The sequence below is a fragment of the Nipponia nippon genome, unplaced genomic scaffold, assembly GCF_047370975.1.
Source record: "Nipponia nippon isolate SJK-2023a ecotype South Korea unplaced genomic scaffold, ASM4737097v1 scaffold_1, whole genome shotgun sequence".
Lineage (NCBI taxonomy): Eukaryota > Metazoa > Chordata > Aves > Pelecaniformes > Threskiornithidae > Nipponia > Nipponia nippon.
This window is the reverse complement of record NW_028262290.1, coordinates 112,368,143-112,383,728: the sequence shown is the minus strand read 5'-3', so window position 1 is coordinate 112,383,728 and position 15,586 is coordinate 112,368,143. Positions and strand designations below refer to the sequence as shown.

Here is a 15,586-nt window from a genome sequence, read left to right as displayed (position 1 = left end):
CAGAGAGATAACCAGGGACTCCGGGGGCCGTGGAAAGCTCTGCACCGCACTGCGTGACGCAGGCTGCCACCTGTGATGCAAAGGATGCTTCTGACGGCACTCTGCTCGACAGCCAAATGCGTGTGAGGAGTCCTGCAAAGAGCAGCTTTGGGGACTCACTTACATGCTTTAAAGAAGCTCAGTTATGATTTTAATCCCCATGCACCACTCATTCAAAATTCAACAGCAACAAAAAACCGAGCACATGAAACACTCGTTTTCAGAGTAACCAGGAAATAGTTTCTCTCCTGACGGATCTGTGCTGCAAGCATAAATATATAAATGCACAGCCCTTTTAAAGACAGTACCATAAAGATACATAGCATTAAAGCAACAGTCAAGTCAACCCCAACTCCGGGTATAAACTCAAACAGAAACAGACCAAGAGTATTTTTTAAAATTATGGAAAGATAAATAAAGGATTGTGATATCATAAATTCCTTGACATTTTATATCTCAGAAACTGCAAGGATCTCACATAAATTAACCTACTAGTCTCTCCCAGAGGAGCACAAATGAAAGAGTCGGGGAGAACAGCAGCATTTCATCACAAGCAGGCGGCTTTGCTCAGGAGTGAGGTGCAGAGGCCAGGAAAGATAGAACAACATAAGGAGGAAAAAAAGGAGCTGCTGCATAAGAAGTATGTTCGAAATCAGCTGGAGGCAATGGGCTCAGTTCAGCAATACTGGGCACACCTACCTAATCTGTTAGGGTTTGGGTTTTGTTTGGGTTGGTTTTTTTTTTAATGGTCAGTTTTCTGTACCTTCAGCATGCTGCATATTCAGGCACTCTACAGTTTACCACTGACTGCCTGAGTCTGGTAACCGTAGCTCCAAGAGATGAGCTCCACCTTATCTCAGTGGGGGCTTCCCCAGGCTCCCCCACGCCACAGCTGCAGAATTTGACATTTTCCCAATGGACAGGAGTTCAGCAGCTCCTCTTCCTCCCCCAAACTCATTTCTCTGCAGCGAGGCAACCAGCACATTTGTCTCCCTGCCACGGCAAAGCCAGTCCACAGCTGCTTCTGGTTCTCCTGTCTTCCCAAAAATATTTAGTTGGATTACAGTACACAGTCCCTGCATTATTCAAGGTCGCTGAGACAAGGTGATGGGCTACCAAAGGTAGAAGAGGTCTTGGGAACAGACAAGTCACCTGAACTTGATGCTGTGGAGAGGGTTTTTCTGAGGGCTTTTTTCCTAAGGTGACTGCAAACAACTGACAGCTTATACACCCTTTTTTAGATGCAAGTCATAGGTGGGCCCCTGTGCAATTAGGAAGCCATAAGCATGCTTTGGTGCTCAGCAGCTGCTGCCAGGGCACAGGCTCTGGCTCTACTGTCGACCAGGAGAGAAAAGAAAGGATGCAAACCCTTGAAGCAAAATAAAATGCTTCTGGGCAAAGCACACGGAGGTCTCTGTTGATGGCAAACAGTGCATTGCCACAACAGAATGAATAGGCCATTTCAGAACCGCAGCCACTTTGCTCTTTTGCACATTGAACGCCAGCCACAGGCTCTGCACCATAGGAAAAGCAACACCAGAGACCCAGGCTTCACTTCAGAGGCCAAATGCCCCACCTGAATGCACGGTCCTTATAGAGTCCTACTGCTAACTCCCAAAGTCAGAGGGCAAACTAGGGACTTTTTGAACGTGCCGGTGTCAGACCACTTCGGGTTTGCTCTTCCGTAGAAGGACTTTGGCTTTGCTGCAGTGAGGGTTGTTTTTTTTTACAGACACACACACAATCACTAAATATGCCAGTAAGCCAACTACTTAAAATGAAAAATATCAACACTTGATTAAAAAAACAGAGTAATGACAGATGTGGCAGGTATTTAGGAAGAGCAAGACTGAAGGATGTGGCTTATCTCCAAATCATAATGCACTGTCCCCAGTTCCTCTCCTAACAAAAGTAAAAGAAGGACTTTTGCCGTTTCAGTTTGGAAAGAGCCGGCATTCTCAGCTGTATTATTGCAGCACTTAGATTAATGCAAATATTGACTGAGAGCATACCCAAAGACAGGAAGCCGCTGAACTGCAAACTCAGAGCTTTTTTAGCTAATCTTACTTCTTCGTTTATTTAAATCCTCATTGTTTGACGCTTTTCTATTTAGTCCATCACACAAACATAAAACTCTTGTTCAGTAACATCCTGGCACAATATGGGCTCAAACACAATCCGCTTTACCAAACATCAGCTAAAGCTTCCCTGCACGCTCGTCACCTTCCCTACTGCCCCTTTCCACTGAAGCTGGTAGTCTTATCGGGCAATTGGGGAAGGCTGGATAAGACAGCAATTTAAGCCACTAAGCAGGTTCAAAGCAAAAGCAACAGCTTCTTTGTACAATCCACAGCTAAACTGCAGGACTAATCCCTCTAACACAGGACATCAAGAGCATGAATAGTTCACACAGGTTTGAAAAGCAACTACCCATATTCATGCAAAAGAAAAATCCATCCAGGGTTATTGGCCGCAAAGATACAGGGATTCCTTTAAGTCAGAGTGGTAAGAGATGCAGTAAATAGAGATGTAATGCCTGACAATATAGACTACACATACTCATAACTACTGGGCATTGCTTACAAGAGTCAGCTAGTCATTTGTCCAAAAGCCAAAATCGGCAGATGCAGCTCTGAGCACGCATTCAGACACATCTCGGAACACCAGTTTCTCATGGGTGCTTCAAAGACAACTGCATTTTAAAGAAATCTGGATCTTTAAAACTAGAAGAGCACACAAATTAAATACCATCTGCTTATGGGAAAGTCACGAATCTTTTTCATTAAAAAGGTATCCCAAAACAGAGAGTAACAATGCCCCAAAACAGCCAGGTATTTTCCATCCACAAAGGAATCTCTGTGCCTTCATTCCAGGCTCTGTCTACACACAGATGTGCACAAATGTTTAATTAGTAGTTTCAGATAAAGTGCTTTGGTGATAAATATCTCACTGAAATCAATGAGAATTAGACATTTAAACATCCTCAAGCATCCAGACACGATCTATGTGGTGAGGGCAGTGCAATCTCATCAGAGGGCTGGTTTAGGACTTCCTTAAATCAGCGTAACCTGTGGAGATACTTCACCAGCTTAAGCTGCACCGGAATAAGCCCACCACCAGCTGTGCATTTTGCTTTAGCTACGTTTTGCTTTTAACCTGCTTTATGTCTGAAATTTCTATCCCCTCAGCCCCAGTCTAAGCCCTGCCCATGTCCCTGACCCTTACAGCCTCCCCTCAGCCAGCGAGCAGCCAGCCCCAGCCTTGGTAGTTGCCCAGCTTTTTTCCTCCACCAGCTTTCCCTTCCTTTGCTACTTCAGTCTAGGGAGATGACACCTAAGCATCAGCTGCAACCCGTTCCCCTTTGAACCAAAATATGCAAAAACGTTATTCTTGAGATATCTTTTTTACAAAAATATCTCCGCATTGCCTAAAAAAGCATATGCACTAGCTCCTGAAATGGGACAAGAATTTGTCTAGTTCAGACCAATGACTGGAAAATGGAGAAGATGCTGTGTCTCGAGATAGCATTATCCCGATCAATGCCAGTTACTCCTCAGTTGTCACGCAGGACTCTGAGCACACATATAGATCAGGATATCCCTTGAAAACATGAATTGCTTACACTAACATGAATGCCTTAATTTTGTGCTCTGCTGTATGTGTTTACAGTGTATTTTATTTATACCCTTCTTTCTCCCCTCCTCCTCTAGTGGTGAACACATTTAAAACATCCAAGAAAAGTAAAGCATCAGCCAGCCCCTATAGCACTGGCAAGCTGTACACCAAAAGAGACGATCAGATAAAATACCACAGTACTAACACAGAAAGGTATAAAAACCACCTGCCCCCCCACGGGGAAGCTGGCGTGCAAGGACCTGGGTCGTAACCGTTTGGTCTCTAAGTGCACATTAAGAAAAACGCCTTTGAGTGAAGCAGCTTTGTCCGCTTGCCTTACATAGGTGGTTGGCACAGTAATCATTGTACGAGATCTTTCTCGCTATCAGCTTTGTGACAGTTTGGTGCCATGGACCAGGGCAATCCCCTATTTCAGTGGAAAGATGGGGTCATACTGGAAGTTTCCAACTCCCAAACAGCGGTGTTTAGAATCAGATTGTTGTCAGGGTTACTCTGATATGAGCTTGAAATTTGCCTGCCACACATACTATGCACAACATTTTGTTGCAATTTCTTTTTATTTCAGTTAACATTCCTGCAGACAGCCTCACTGGGGCAGACAGTCAGAACCCAACCGCAGATGTAAACACAGACAACTATTGATCATAATATACCCATGTATTTTAGAAAAGTTTATGCCCAGCTCTCTCTGACTTTTTTTTTTTCCCCAACACAGGAAATGTTGTTTTGCAAAGATAAATTCCACATCCTAAGGATCACATCTGCTCTCCTTGACCTGCCTATTTGCCTGGTAACCATATCAGAGACAACAAGGCCACCCACACACAACTCAATAATCTCTACTCTCAACTCTTCTGCCTTGTTAATGGAAAATGAATATACGTAAAGAAAAAATATCACCACAAAGACTCATCTTACATTTTTCATGGTAAGTTCTGACATGTAATACATATGCTCAGGGAAAAATGGATGCATACATATTCCCTACATAAACACAGGCAAACGACAAAAAGAACAAACTAGCAGGTACCTCCCAGACAAAGTTCTATTTATTCTATTCAAAGATTTAATCCCTCAGATTTAGGAGGAAGCCCTTGGGTGACACAAGTCAGGTGTGACGGCTTTGAAGTCCTCCCTCTATAAATAAAGTTTTCTGGCTGGGGCTCACTTTTCCTTCCGCTTGAAGGAACGGGCTCCAGAATTTGCTGCCCGTAAAGCTGGACTCCGTCAGTCACTGCCGAACACATTAATCCTGACGTGTTTAGCATTAGAGTCAGACAGCAGCAACGGTTTTAATGAGATCAAAGAAAAGAGTGGCCTTACCAGCACACTTCCACCAGCCTTTGGCTGTCTAGCCAGGCTCACGCCCATCCATTCGTCATCTCTGTCTTCTTTGCAGGTCTTTCCGCAGAGCGTGCCCCGAGAATTGCCTACAGAAAGAGGGGAAAGGCAGCAAGGCAAGGAGACATAAGTTTTAAATACCCACCAAAGAATCCCTGCAAGAAGAGATTGCCCATCAAAACATCTGCCTGACAGTGCTTTTCTCTTCCCTTTTATCCTGATTATTAGTTCTCATATGCATTAATTGGGGCAACGCTCTCACTCTCACTAGGCATCATACAAATACATAGTAGAGGACAGACCTTGTCCCAAACAGCCAGCAGCTATTACAGCATGTCCACAACTCTACTTGAAGAAACCATCCAACTGAAGCCAACGGGAGAGATGTGAGATTGCCTGCAGGAAAATTGAGGCCTAAATCTTTAGTCCTGCCAGGCAGTATTCATGAATCCATGAGCATGACAGACAGTTTACATTACAGTAGCAGGACAAATCAAACAGCCAAAACACTGTTTTAACACATTTAAGCTTCATAAAAATAAATTCTACTTGACTCAGTCATGAAAAAATGAATACTAACATGCCTTTTTTATAGGCAGAGAAAGCAATAACACACATGTCACCAAGAAAACCAAAATATTAAAAGGCTTCCATTTTCTCCATCAGAATCCAGCGAAAGGTTTGAGGTCAGAGCCTTACTTTAGGACTCCACCTTCCCCCGATTCAGACAGTACGTCAGAGAAACCAAAGTTGATCCTGATCATGTGCAATGGTGCACAGGCATGGCTCTCACTGAGAAACTTCCTTCCTTCAGCTCAACAAGCAAACCCAAGGAATGATTTGCTGCATTATGGAGGAACCCAGAGATCACTAATAGCACATCACGGGCCCACCACTGCACCCGCCTGGGGTCATCCCATGCACCCTTATTTCAGCACTGCCTGGAATAGGCACCAGCGCTCACAGCCACTCACATACCCACCGACAGGCTGCAAAGTCACACTTGAAGCAGGTGGAGAAAAGACAGTGGCTTAGGGTAAGCAGGGGAAAACCCACCTTTCCCTGGGTACTCAGTGGAGAGAGCGAGCAGGGCCACCGGAAGGACATCAGCACCAGGTGGGATGCTACTTCGTAACGCTGAAGAGAATATGACACCTTTGCTATCAGTGCTCAAATCCATCAGGGGAGACTGACGAATCCCTCTCAGTGTCTTGGGGCCTCTTTGAAGCTGTCAGGAGGATTGCTAGCCATTTGGGGTATGGTTTTTTTTTTTGGTTCCCTCCTTTCCCCCCCCCCCCCCCCCAAGCATCATAACTACCTACCTCGACCCATATCCAGTTCTGTGCATCTTCTGTCAGGATTGGTATGGACTCGACATTTAAACACTGCTCCTGGGGACTGAACAGAGGTGCTGTATTTAGATTCTGCCTTGGGAGCACCAACCAAGACCCTGGAAACCAAAAGCAAAGTAACAAGTGATTAATTTCAGGAGGGAAGAAAAAAAAAACAAAAACAAACAACAGCAACGTTCACATTGCCAGAGCTTCCTCAGCAAAAGGACTTTCTCCAGCAACGTTGTAAAATGATGACATTGACTCACAAACTGAAAACACCACACACAATAAAGGCATTTTTTCCCAGTGAAGCCACAAATACTTTAACATGTTAAATTTCCATTAGGATTGTAACACATTTAAAGCACCACCACCACCCCCAAAAGCATTTAGGAAAGTATTAGGATGGACAACAGCAGCTGCATCCATTTTTCCCCTCAGTTTTAACTACCTCCCTATCAATCCAAGAACCCACAAGAGCTAATACACACACCCCCACGAGAGGACGAAATCTGAACCTGTGTGCTTGCCAGCCAGCCAAAGATTAAGGAGCTTGTTTAGAAAGCTGAGGCACCCCATTCTCAGAACACTTTATGTAACTACAGCTTTAAAAAAACAACAGTAAAAACACCCAACGAACACCACTGGAGCAAATCTCTTCCACAATGCATTGTATCACTAAGGCTGTGAAGACTATACCTGGGCTATGTATCCCACGTGAGAGCTAGGGTCTCTGGGAAGCACCAATGCACAAGCTCTGACCATAGGGTTCCTTAACGTACCCTCAAAAGATGATGAGCACTTTTTAATCACTTGTGATACAATCCAGTTAACTGTTTAACAAGCTGGCAGCTGCTTGTGCCCTAAGAGATGCTTTTTGAGGAGGATTACAGGGGAAGCACAAGCCCTTTTACTGCCTCCTCAATAAAGGGACAACCTTTCTCACCTGGTTGTGAGCCCAGATCTGGGCACATAAGGGTGAGGAGGGAGGTTAAGGGAGGGCAGTGGGGAGCACCAGGTAGCTTAGTATTAGTTCTGCTTATACCCTTGCACTGTGAGGCAGGGCAGAGCTTCTGCATGTAACAAAATCCTTGCTGAAGTTAAGCCCAGGGCTGGAACTAAGGGCAATTGTCTCTAAAAGACTAAGCCTCCAGCACTCACGTGTGTGGATCCAGCCTACTACCTGGGAGGCAGCAGCTGACCGAGGAGGCGCTGCTCTCGGTTTACCCACTAAAGGGATAAAGAGCTACTGGTGCAAAGTCAGTCCGCATACACAGCCCACTCACGGCACAAACGGACAGCCCAGCACCATCCCCAAAATGGAAGCTTTCTCTGTTTTAAACAACTTCTCCTTCATCCTCTATTTAAAGTTCCATCCCTAATGTGCACATGTCCAGGGTCAACCTGAGCCACCTGGAAGAGCTGCTCCCACATCAGAGTCTGGTCTATATCAAACAGCAGGACATCTCCACTCCTACTGTGATACACACTTCCCTGGATGCGACAAAACCATCCCATGGCATTTGGAAATACATTTACAAAAAGAAGAGAATCCCCTACATTAAGTGATCATTTTCTCCCAGGTTTCATGAGCTAAGCTGTATCATTTGGAGATGCTTGATGTGGCTGCATACACATCATGTTTTCACAAGTGAGAAGAATTAATGTCCGAAATACTTCAGTTGCTAAAACCTACAAAGCCTGCACACATTGGGGAGTGAGCGCAAAGGAGCCTGAAATAATAGCTCTAAATGGAAATCCCACTAGGCAGGCAGCAGGCAGAAAATCAAATGCCAATCATTTCATTTACACAGGCAATGAATGCATGTCATTCACTTATTGACATTCATGAGGTCTAACAAAAATAAATAAGGGGGGATATTACTAGCTTAAAGAGTTACAGGTTCAAATTGCAAATGGGAAGAAACTGTTTCTATGACCTGTTATAACAATAAGTAATGTAGGCCACATTGACCTCCAGTTTAAAAGAAGCTTTGCTCTAACCTAAGAAAAGTAAACATGATTCAGCAATTAGTGCACAAGATACCTCAGGTTGCAGAATGCAAGATGGAGATGAAGGAGCCTCAATCACAAAGACTCTTCAGCTCTCTTTAAAAAGCTGAATAGGAAAAATTGATAATTAATGATTTGAGTAGGCTACTGGCACAGATAATACTGCTGTCTTGAGCGAATATACCTTTCAAAAAGAAAATGTCTGTTGCCATTTCTTCATGTGGACTGAGCAGAAGGAAGCAGCCAGTAAAGGCAACTGGTGATGTGCCAAAAGCAAGTCTATTTTGGATTGTCCTGAATGTCCATACATTTGAATTTGATATTTCACCTACTTCACACACTATGTCGTCTTCGGATCCTGTCTCATTCTTTCACCCTTGCACCTAGGCCCCAGCACGCAAAACCTTTGCGGATCTCCTGTTCCATCTGGCATGACCCATGCTCAGCCATGCCCTGAGACGGTTACCTTCAGGGAAATGGGAGGTTTTCTGTTGGTTGATATGCTTTTCAGTTGGTCAAGTTGGTATTTGCCACATACCACTTACTTTGGTTTTATTCAAAGGTTTGAGACTGGAATATTTCCTTTGTCAAGAAGAGAGTCCCTTACTCTTTCATTAGTTTCTGCATGTAAAAGCTTATCTGTTGGAAGAAAGTCACCTTTTTTAACTGTCATGAGACTTTTCAGCAGAGCTGGATAGAAGACTCATTTGTATCCAAATATTTTGGGACTCATCGAGCAAAACAAACACCTGTTTTTTATCTCCTCTACATATTAAAACACCTTTGAAATCTTTTACAATTTCTATGAAACCACGCTGCAACCGGAGAAGGTGTTTTCCTCTAGTACCATACCAAAACAGAAATACATTTCAAAACAAAGCCTTAGAGCCTAATACAGTCTTCTTGCATTTCAGTGCTGTGGAATCTTGCCTGACATAAACGCAGAAGACACATAAACAGCCAGCAGAAGTACAACCCTGTCCTCTTGCTATTATCAGGCAACCTTCCAACATATTCCAACTAGTTTAACCAGCTCTTGTTTAAAACAGCCTAATTTTGTGGTACAGTTTTCTAGCACTGCTACAGGACCACTTGGTTGTCAGCAAGCAAGCACCAGCACTTCTCCAGCCTTTTGCCAAAAGGCTTATGATGTGGGCAGTACTCTTTGCAGAGATTATTGATGAGTGCAGGTTCTCACCACAACCATAACACTCTGCAGGAAGCCCCTAGGATATTTGTGAGTAGCTACATGAAGACACCTTGAAGGGGAAACCCCATCAAGAGAAAGAGATTACTTTCCATGGAAGAGAACCGAGGGCAGTAGGATTGGCATTTGGGGCCATTTTAGGGTCACTTTTGCTTGACAGGCACAGAAATCTGTGAGAATCAGCCGCATTCCACTGGCTCTGTGAACAAAGTATTGGGGTCCAAACCAACATGAGGAGCAGTAGGCAGAGAGGCCATTTAACCTTCTCTTCTTGCATTCATACTCGCATGATCAAGGACGAACACCATCATCTGTATGGAGACAACTACACAGCTGCGTGGCCCGAAACCATCATGTCGCCGGAACTGCAGCAGCCAATATTAATGGATGACAAGGAGCTTTCTTGGCCACAGAGAAATCCACACCTCCTTAAAATTACTTCCTGGAGAACAGTAACTATCACTTCGCTGGTGATTGACCCTCAGGACATACAGATTTGGAAATTAAGTGCTGCATTTAGCAGAAGGAACAGTGAATGAAAGTGTCGAGCTGACCTATGGCATGGAGAGATGCCAAGCACATTAAGCATCGCCCTACAGGATGCCAGCAGTGATTAGGCAATCACAGCTCAAGGACTGGGGAGTGTAGGTACCTCACCTCACTGCAATGTTAAGTGGCAGAGAAAAAAAGTCTTTAAATATCCTCACATACCACAGCTGATTTCAAAAGCAGCACCAGAGGAGGGTGCACCACCAGCATATCCCAGTTGAGTTTCTTCTCATCAGAAAGGTCTCTGTCACTTGCTAAGCCCTCGAAATAAAACACAGTGGTTCATCCATTACATGCAGAGTGAGAAGCAGGAGGGCTCTTATTTGGGCAGCAGATGAATGACCTGTGACCAACAACAGCAAGCCTGGGTTCCCCAAAATGCCATGGCAGCACCTGCAGCATCACTACATCGTATATGCAACGTGGCATCGTTAACACAACACCCAGCCTCCACGGGGTCAGTCTGCTTCCACGCCTTCCTTCTGGTTGCATGCAAGTACACCGTGCGCTAACAACGCGTATCCATCAGCCTGATATGCAGAACAGCCTTCATTATTTCAGCGGCAGTGCAACCCAGTGAAGAGCAGGGCTGAAGGAATGGAGCACCAGCACAGAAACCAGACTCATTCCCTATTGTAAAACTCAGCAGGACACCATGCAACTAAACTGACTCCATTACTTTTTTGTGCCAGATCATGTTGCCAGAAAAGATAAAGTTGTTACCCTGGACTTGCTGAGGGATTTGGGGGTGTCAGCAATGGGGGCATAGGGAGGGGAAAGGAGAGAGATAAAGTAACATCTTATTTAAAAAAAGAATGATCAGAGATGTGACATTATGAACATTTTTTATTGGGGCAAAAATTGACATTTGTTTCTTTTTAAACTGTCTGAAGGAAAGCAGAGAAAGCAACATTCTTGGTCGTTTTTTGAGTCTTTAACTCACTCCAAGCTTCAAAATTATATCCAGAGAACAGAAGCACTTCAGCTTGTCTCTGCTCCAAATGCAAGCAGCCACCTGGTTCCTTACTCAGCTGAAAACGGCAATGACAGGGAACTGAGTCAACCTTTCAAGACTTACAGCCACAAAACCCGCTTAAGGAAGGAAAAGGAGACATTGTCAGAAATACAATAACCTTAGCACATCTGTGATGACAAGCTTTTCTTGAGACGAAAAACGCGCAAAACCAACTCCTAAATGGAAGGAAGCATCATTGCAATTAACTATTTCGGACAGGCCAAAGGCACTGACTTACTCCAGTATTGCAGTGGAGGCTGAATACCCATATTCCACTACAATTTCTATGTCAAGGACTGCATGGCAGACTGACTATGCACATTTATCTGATGTAATATTTCAAACCAAATATCCCTCCTTTTCCTCCCTCCTGCAAGAATATTTGGCTCATATAAATCCTCAAGAATCACCAAACCCTGAATCAGTTTTACTGGAAACCTGCAGGCCTATGGCAGATAATATAGACCGGTGCCTTTGTGGTGTTGGGAAACAGCTGAAACACTGAAGACCTGGCCATTACAGACATCATTTTAATATCAATCAGTGACTATATATACACACACATACATATATAGATAAGAGATATATATACACACACGGAGATATACACACACATATGCACACACACACCAACACATGAACAGGCTACTGAGAATAACATACTTCATCTAAGAAGCTCTCAGGATCAGAAGGTGAATATCAGGCCCTCAGGCAATAAAGAGCAAGAAGCCCTGAACTATCATGACAACACTCTCAAATGCCTGAGAGCATATATTAACACATTAAATAATTTTAGATAGGCAGGAGCCCTATCAGCCTCGGATATGATCAGTCACATTTCTGTAGGCTCACATAGTGCAGAGCTCACCAGCCAAGCCATGAATGCCCACAATATCACTCTCCAAAGTTAACTTAGCTTAACTACTGCCCACCGTAGTGTATAGGCCAAAAGGACATGAGAAAACTGAAATCATAACTCTTCTTTGGGTATATAAAAGCTACAAAGATAAGAAGAAAACTGACACACAAAAAACAACCCTATGACTATTAAGAGGTGCTATATGCTGCAATGGGATGAATAGAAAACATTTTCACTACATATTGCTTATAACAGACTTTCCCCAGAATATCATACGTGAAAGAGAAGGGGGAAAAAAAAATTAAAAATCACCCAGTAACTCTACAAGCCAGTTAAGGAAATAGCTCGATAGCTTTGCACACAAAACCTTCACACACGAAAACCTGACAAATCTGAAAAGCGGTGTGAGTTCTACTAAGCGTTTCCCTCTGCACTCATCCAATAAACTGGGATCATATCTTGTATTTCAACAACCTGCAACTGGTAGTCAGTTTAAACTTGAAATCAGAGACTTTATGCTCTGAAGGGAGGAACAAGATTCTGCACAGTATAAATATGGTTTTAAAATAGTACTGTGTAATACTGGAAGTCTTTATGCCCAGTTGAAGTGGGCACAGCTAAAGGTACTGAGAAGGGTTCAGCCCTCCGATGGTCTGAATGTCAAGGAAGACTGGGCACATCTTTTAAGCTTTCCAGAAGAAATATGTTAAACGCTTAAAACTGGTATTATGTTGCAGTATGCAAAAAAACGTGCTTGCACCCAGAATATGACCATCCAGTACAGGGGGTGGCATCTTCAGAAAACTGGAAGAAGGCTGCATATACTTTTAAGAGCAGAGAGATTCATCACTGTCCCTTGACCTTTCGGATGCACGCACACATTAAGAGCACAACTGCACATAGCAAATTAGAATCGAGGAGAGCGTAAAAAACCTATCTCCCCAACTTGTTATCCCAGCCTCTGCTGAGCATAGGATTTTGAAGCATCCGTGCAAACAAACTCCCCGGTCCCACAATGAAAAGAGGAGCTTTCCCATCCATGGTGACAATCCCACCCTCAGGATTTTTGACAGTGCTGATGCTGACCATAGTAAGCTGCTGTTAACCCTTCTGGGTGTTAGGGCTAGCGACTTATTTATTTAAAAACACTTCACGATCTTAGATACTTTTTTTTTTTCTGGGTGCCACAGCCAAGGCTCCATGAAGAAGGTCTATTTTCAGAAAACTGGAGTTTGTGTAACTGGAGTTTTTACTTTCAAGCACCAGACTTCTTACAGATGCCTGCCCAACACTGCTAGTCCAGCATCGTTTCCACACAAAGTGTGATATCTGGGAGACTCTCCTCCCTAGTCCACCTCCATTTGCCAAAAAGTCACACCAGCAGGTGCTATCTGAAGATAATTCACGTTATTGATCAGAACAATAGGCACCTGCACAAGGAGCAAGAAATTCCATCATTTTCATCCCACCATACCCCACTAGATTAGCATTTGATTCACACCACCGCGAATTCCCAGCGACTTGTGTTGAATACAAGTCGCTTTCAGCCTTTGCATCCTTTGTCGGTTCCTGCCCAAGTTAAGCATCGCTTCAAACTGAGAGCTTTTCTTCTCCCGGGGCCCTTTTCCTCTATGGATTCTTCTGATAAGTCCTTAAAAATGAACCCTCCATGAAAGCCACTATGCAGAAAGGCAGAGCACACAACTACTTGTGAAGTAAAGGGTGTGAAAGAAATTCATTTTTAAAGAACTGGACGCCAGCATGAATACATTTATTTATATCACAGTGCACCACAGTTCCAGCATCAACAGCTGAGTAATCGGGCCGTATCTAAGTGTAAAAGATAAAGACAAGCTTTGTGGACATTTATTGGCAGCAGCGGCTCCTGCTCATATTAGAAGTGCACCAGATGACATCAACTAGGTCCAATTAAGAGAAATCAGTTTTAATTTTAACAAAGAGCCTCTGACCCAGACAAGAGAGAGAGAGAGACTATGCTCTAAGGCTCTTTTCACTCGATGGGAAAAACAAGAAGCATGCCAGTTTGCATAATTTTTTGAGATGTAGACAAACTTTCTATCATCGTTTGTTTTAAAAAAAAAAAAAAAAAAAGTTACACGGACATTTCCTCCACGGTCCCCCACGCCAAGAGCGGGCACACGGAGGAGGCGAACGCCTCCTGATTTGGGAACGTCCCTCCCGCCAGCGGGGGGATTTTCCTCCTCGCCAGGCGGAGCGGGGAGAGATCAGCACCGCCCGTGCGAAACGCGCTGCTCCCGCTGGAGGTTACCGCGACTAAAATTTTCCCCGTTTAACACAGCGTGACCTATCGTCTTTCATCCCCCAGGCGTTTTCTGTCACGGAGATGAGCTGCTAAAAGTTCCCCCCGAGGAAGCGGGGCCGCGCAAAGCCCCACACGGGCGGGCGAGGGGCGGCTAGCGCTTGAGGACGGCGAGTTCACGATGCCGAGCGCCAGCTGCCAGCCCGGGACGGGCACCCCCGTCTTAAAACACCGCCCGACGAGGGGGACCCCGGCTCACATCAGGGTGAACCCCCCGCGCACAAGGGGCGCGGAGCCCCCGCGGCCGGGGCGGAGGCGCCCCCCGCTGCCCGCCCTGGCGAGGGGGGCTCGGGTGCCGCTCCCCGGCCGCGGGAGAGGCGGCTGCCGCGGAGGGGAGCGGATGCCCCGGCAGCGCCGGCCCCGCCGCATCCCGCCCGCACCCTGCGGCTTCACCGCCCCGGGGCGCGCAGGGTCGGCGCTACTCACCACCGCGTGCTGTCGTGGTAGTGCTGCAGCACCGAGTACCCGAAGAAGGAGCCGTTGGGACCCTGGAAAACCACGGGGCGACCCACGTCCACGTTGTAGCAGCGCGCCAGGGCCACCCACAGCAGCGGCAGCGCCCACAGCGCCCGCGCTCCGCGCCGCCGCGCAGCCGCCGGCATCCTGCGAGCCCCGGGGCAGCCGCCCGTCCCGGCGCCGCTGAGCGCTGAGCCCCGGCCCGCCGAGCCCTCGCTGCCCCCGGCGCCGACTCCCAGGCGGGCGCGGCCGGGCGCGGCGTTTTTGTGCCCGCCCCGCCGCTCGGCTCGGCTCGGCGCGGCGCGGCCCGGCCCGGCCCGGCCCCGCCGCGGCTCCGCTGCGCCCCGCGCCGCGCCCCGCGGGGACTGCGCGCCCCCTCCGCCCCGCTCCGCGGCGACGGCGCCCCCTGGCGGCCGCGGGCGGGACGCGCCGCCGCGGCGGCGGGCAGCGCCCCGCCGCAGCCGCTCGGTGGTGAAGCGCGGCCGGCGCCTCCGGCATCCCGGCCCCGCGGCGCTCCGTCCTCGCCGCTCCCGCCCGGCTCCTCCCGCCGCCACCCCTCAGCATCCCCCTCGTCCACGAAACAGCGCTTCAGCTGTGGCTTAATCTCCTTTTTCCGCCTCCCCTCCCGTTCACGCGTGTCCCTCCGGTTCTGCCCGCATCTGCGCTGCCGGAGCGATCACCCTCGAGGGTCTGGAAGGAGAAGAGGGAAGTCACAAAGCCAAGGGCTAGAAAGAGATGGAGGAATCCATCCAATCTGCCCGTCATTCATTGGGCACCATCAGCCCTGCTTGGATTT

At 46.6% G+C, this 15,586-nt stretch overlaps 1 protein-coding gene across 2 annotated transcripts in view; it reads right to left on the bottom strand.

Annotated features, from left to right (window-relative positions):
• Positions 1-15,006, bottom strand: part of ITGA9 (integrin subunit alpha 9) — a 234,529-nt gene extending 219,523 nt beyond the window's left edge. For both annotated transcript variants that reach the window (XM_087767376.1, XM_087767382.1), the window contains exons 1-3: positions 14,761-15,006; positions 6,339-6,466; positions 4,999-5,105 (exon numbers count right to left, since the gene is read on the bottom strand). In XM_087767376.1, the coding sequence (XP_087623502.1) occupies positions 4,999-5,105; positions 6,339-6,466; positions 14,761-14,936 (411 nt within the window). In that variant the 5' untranslated portion in view covers positions 14,937-15,006. The remainder of the gene's footprint in view (positions 1-4,998; positions 5,106-6,338; positions 6,467-14,760) is intronic.
• Between the last annotated feature and the right edge of the window lie 580 nt (positions 15,007-15,586).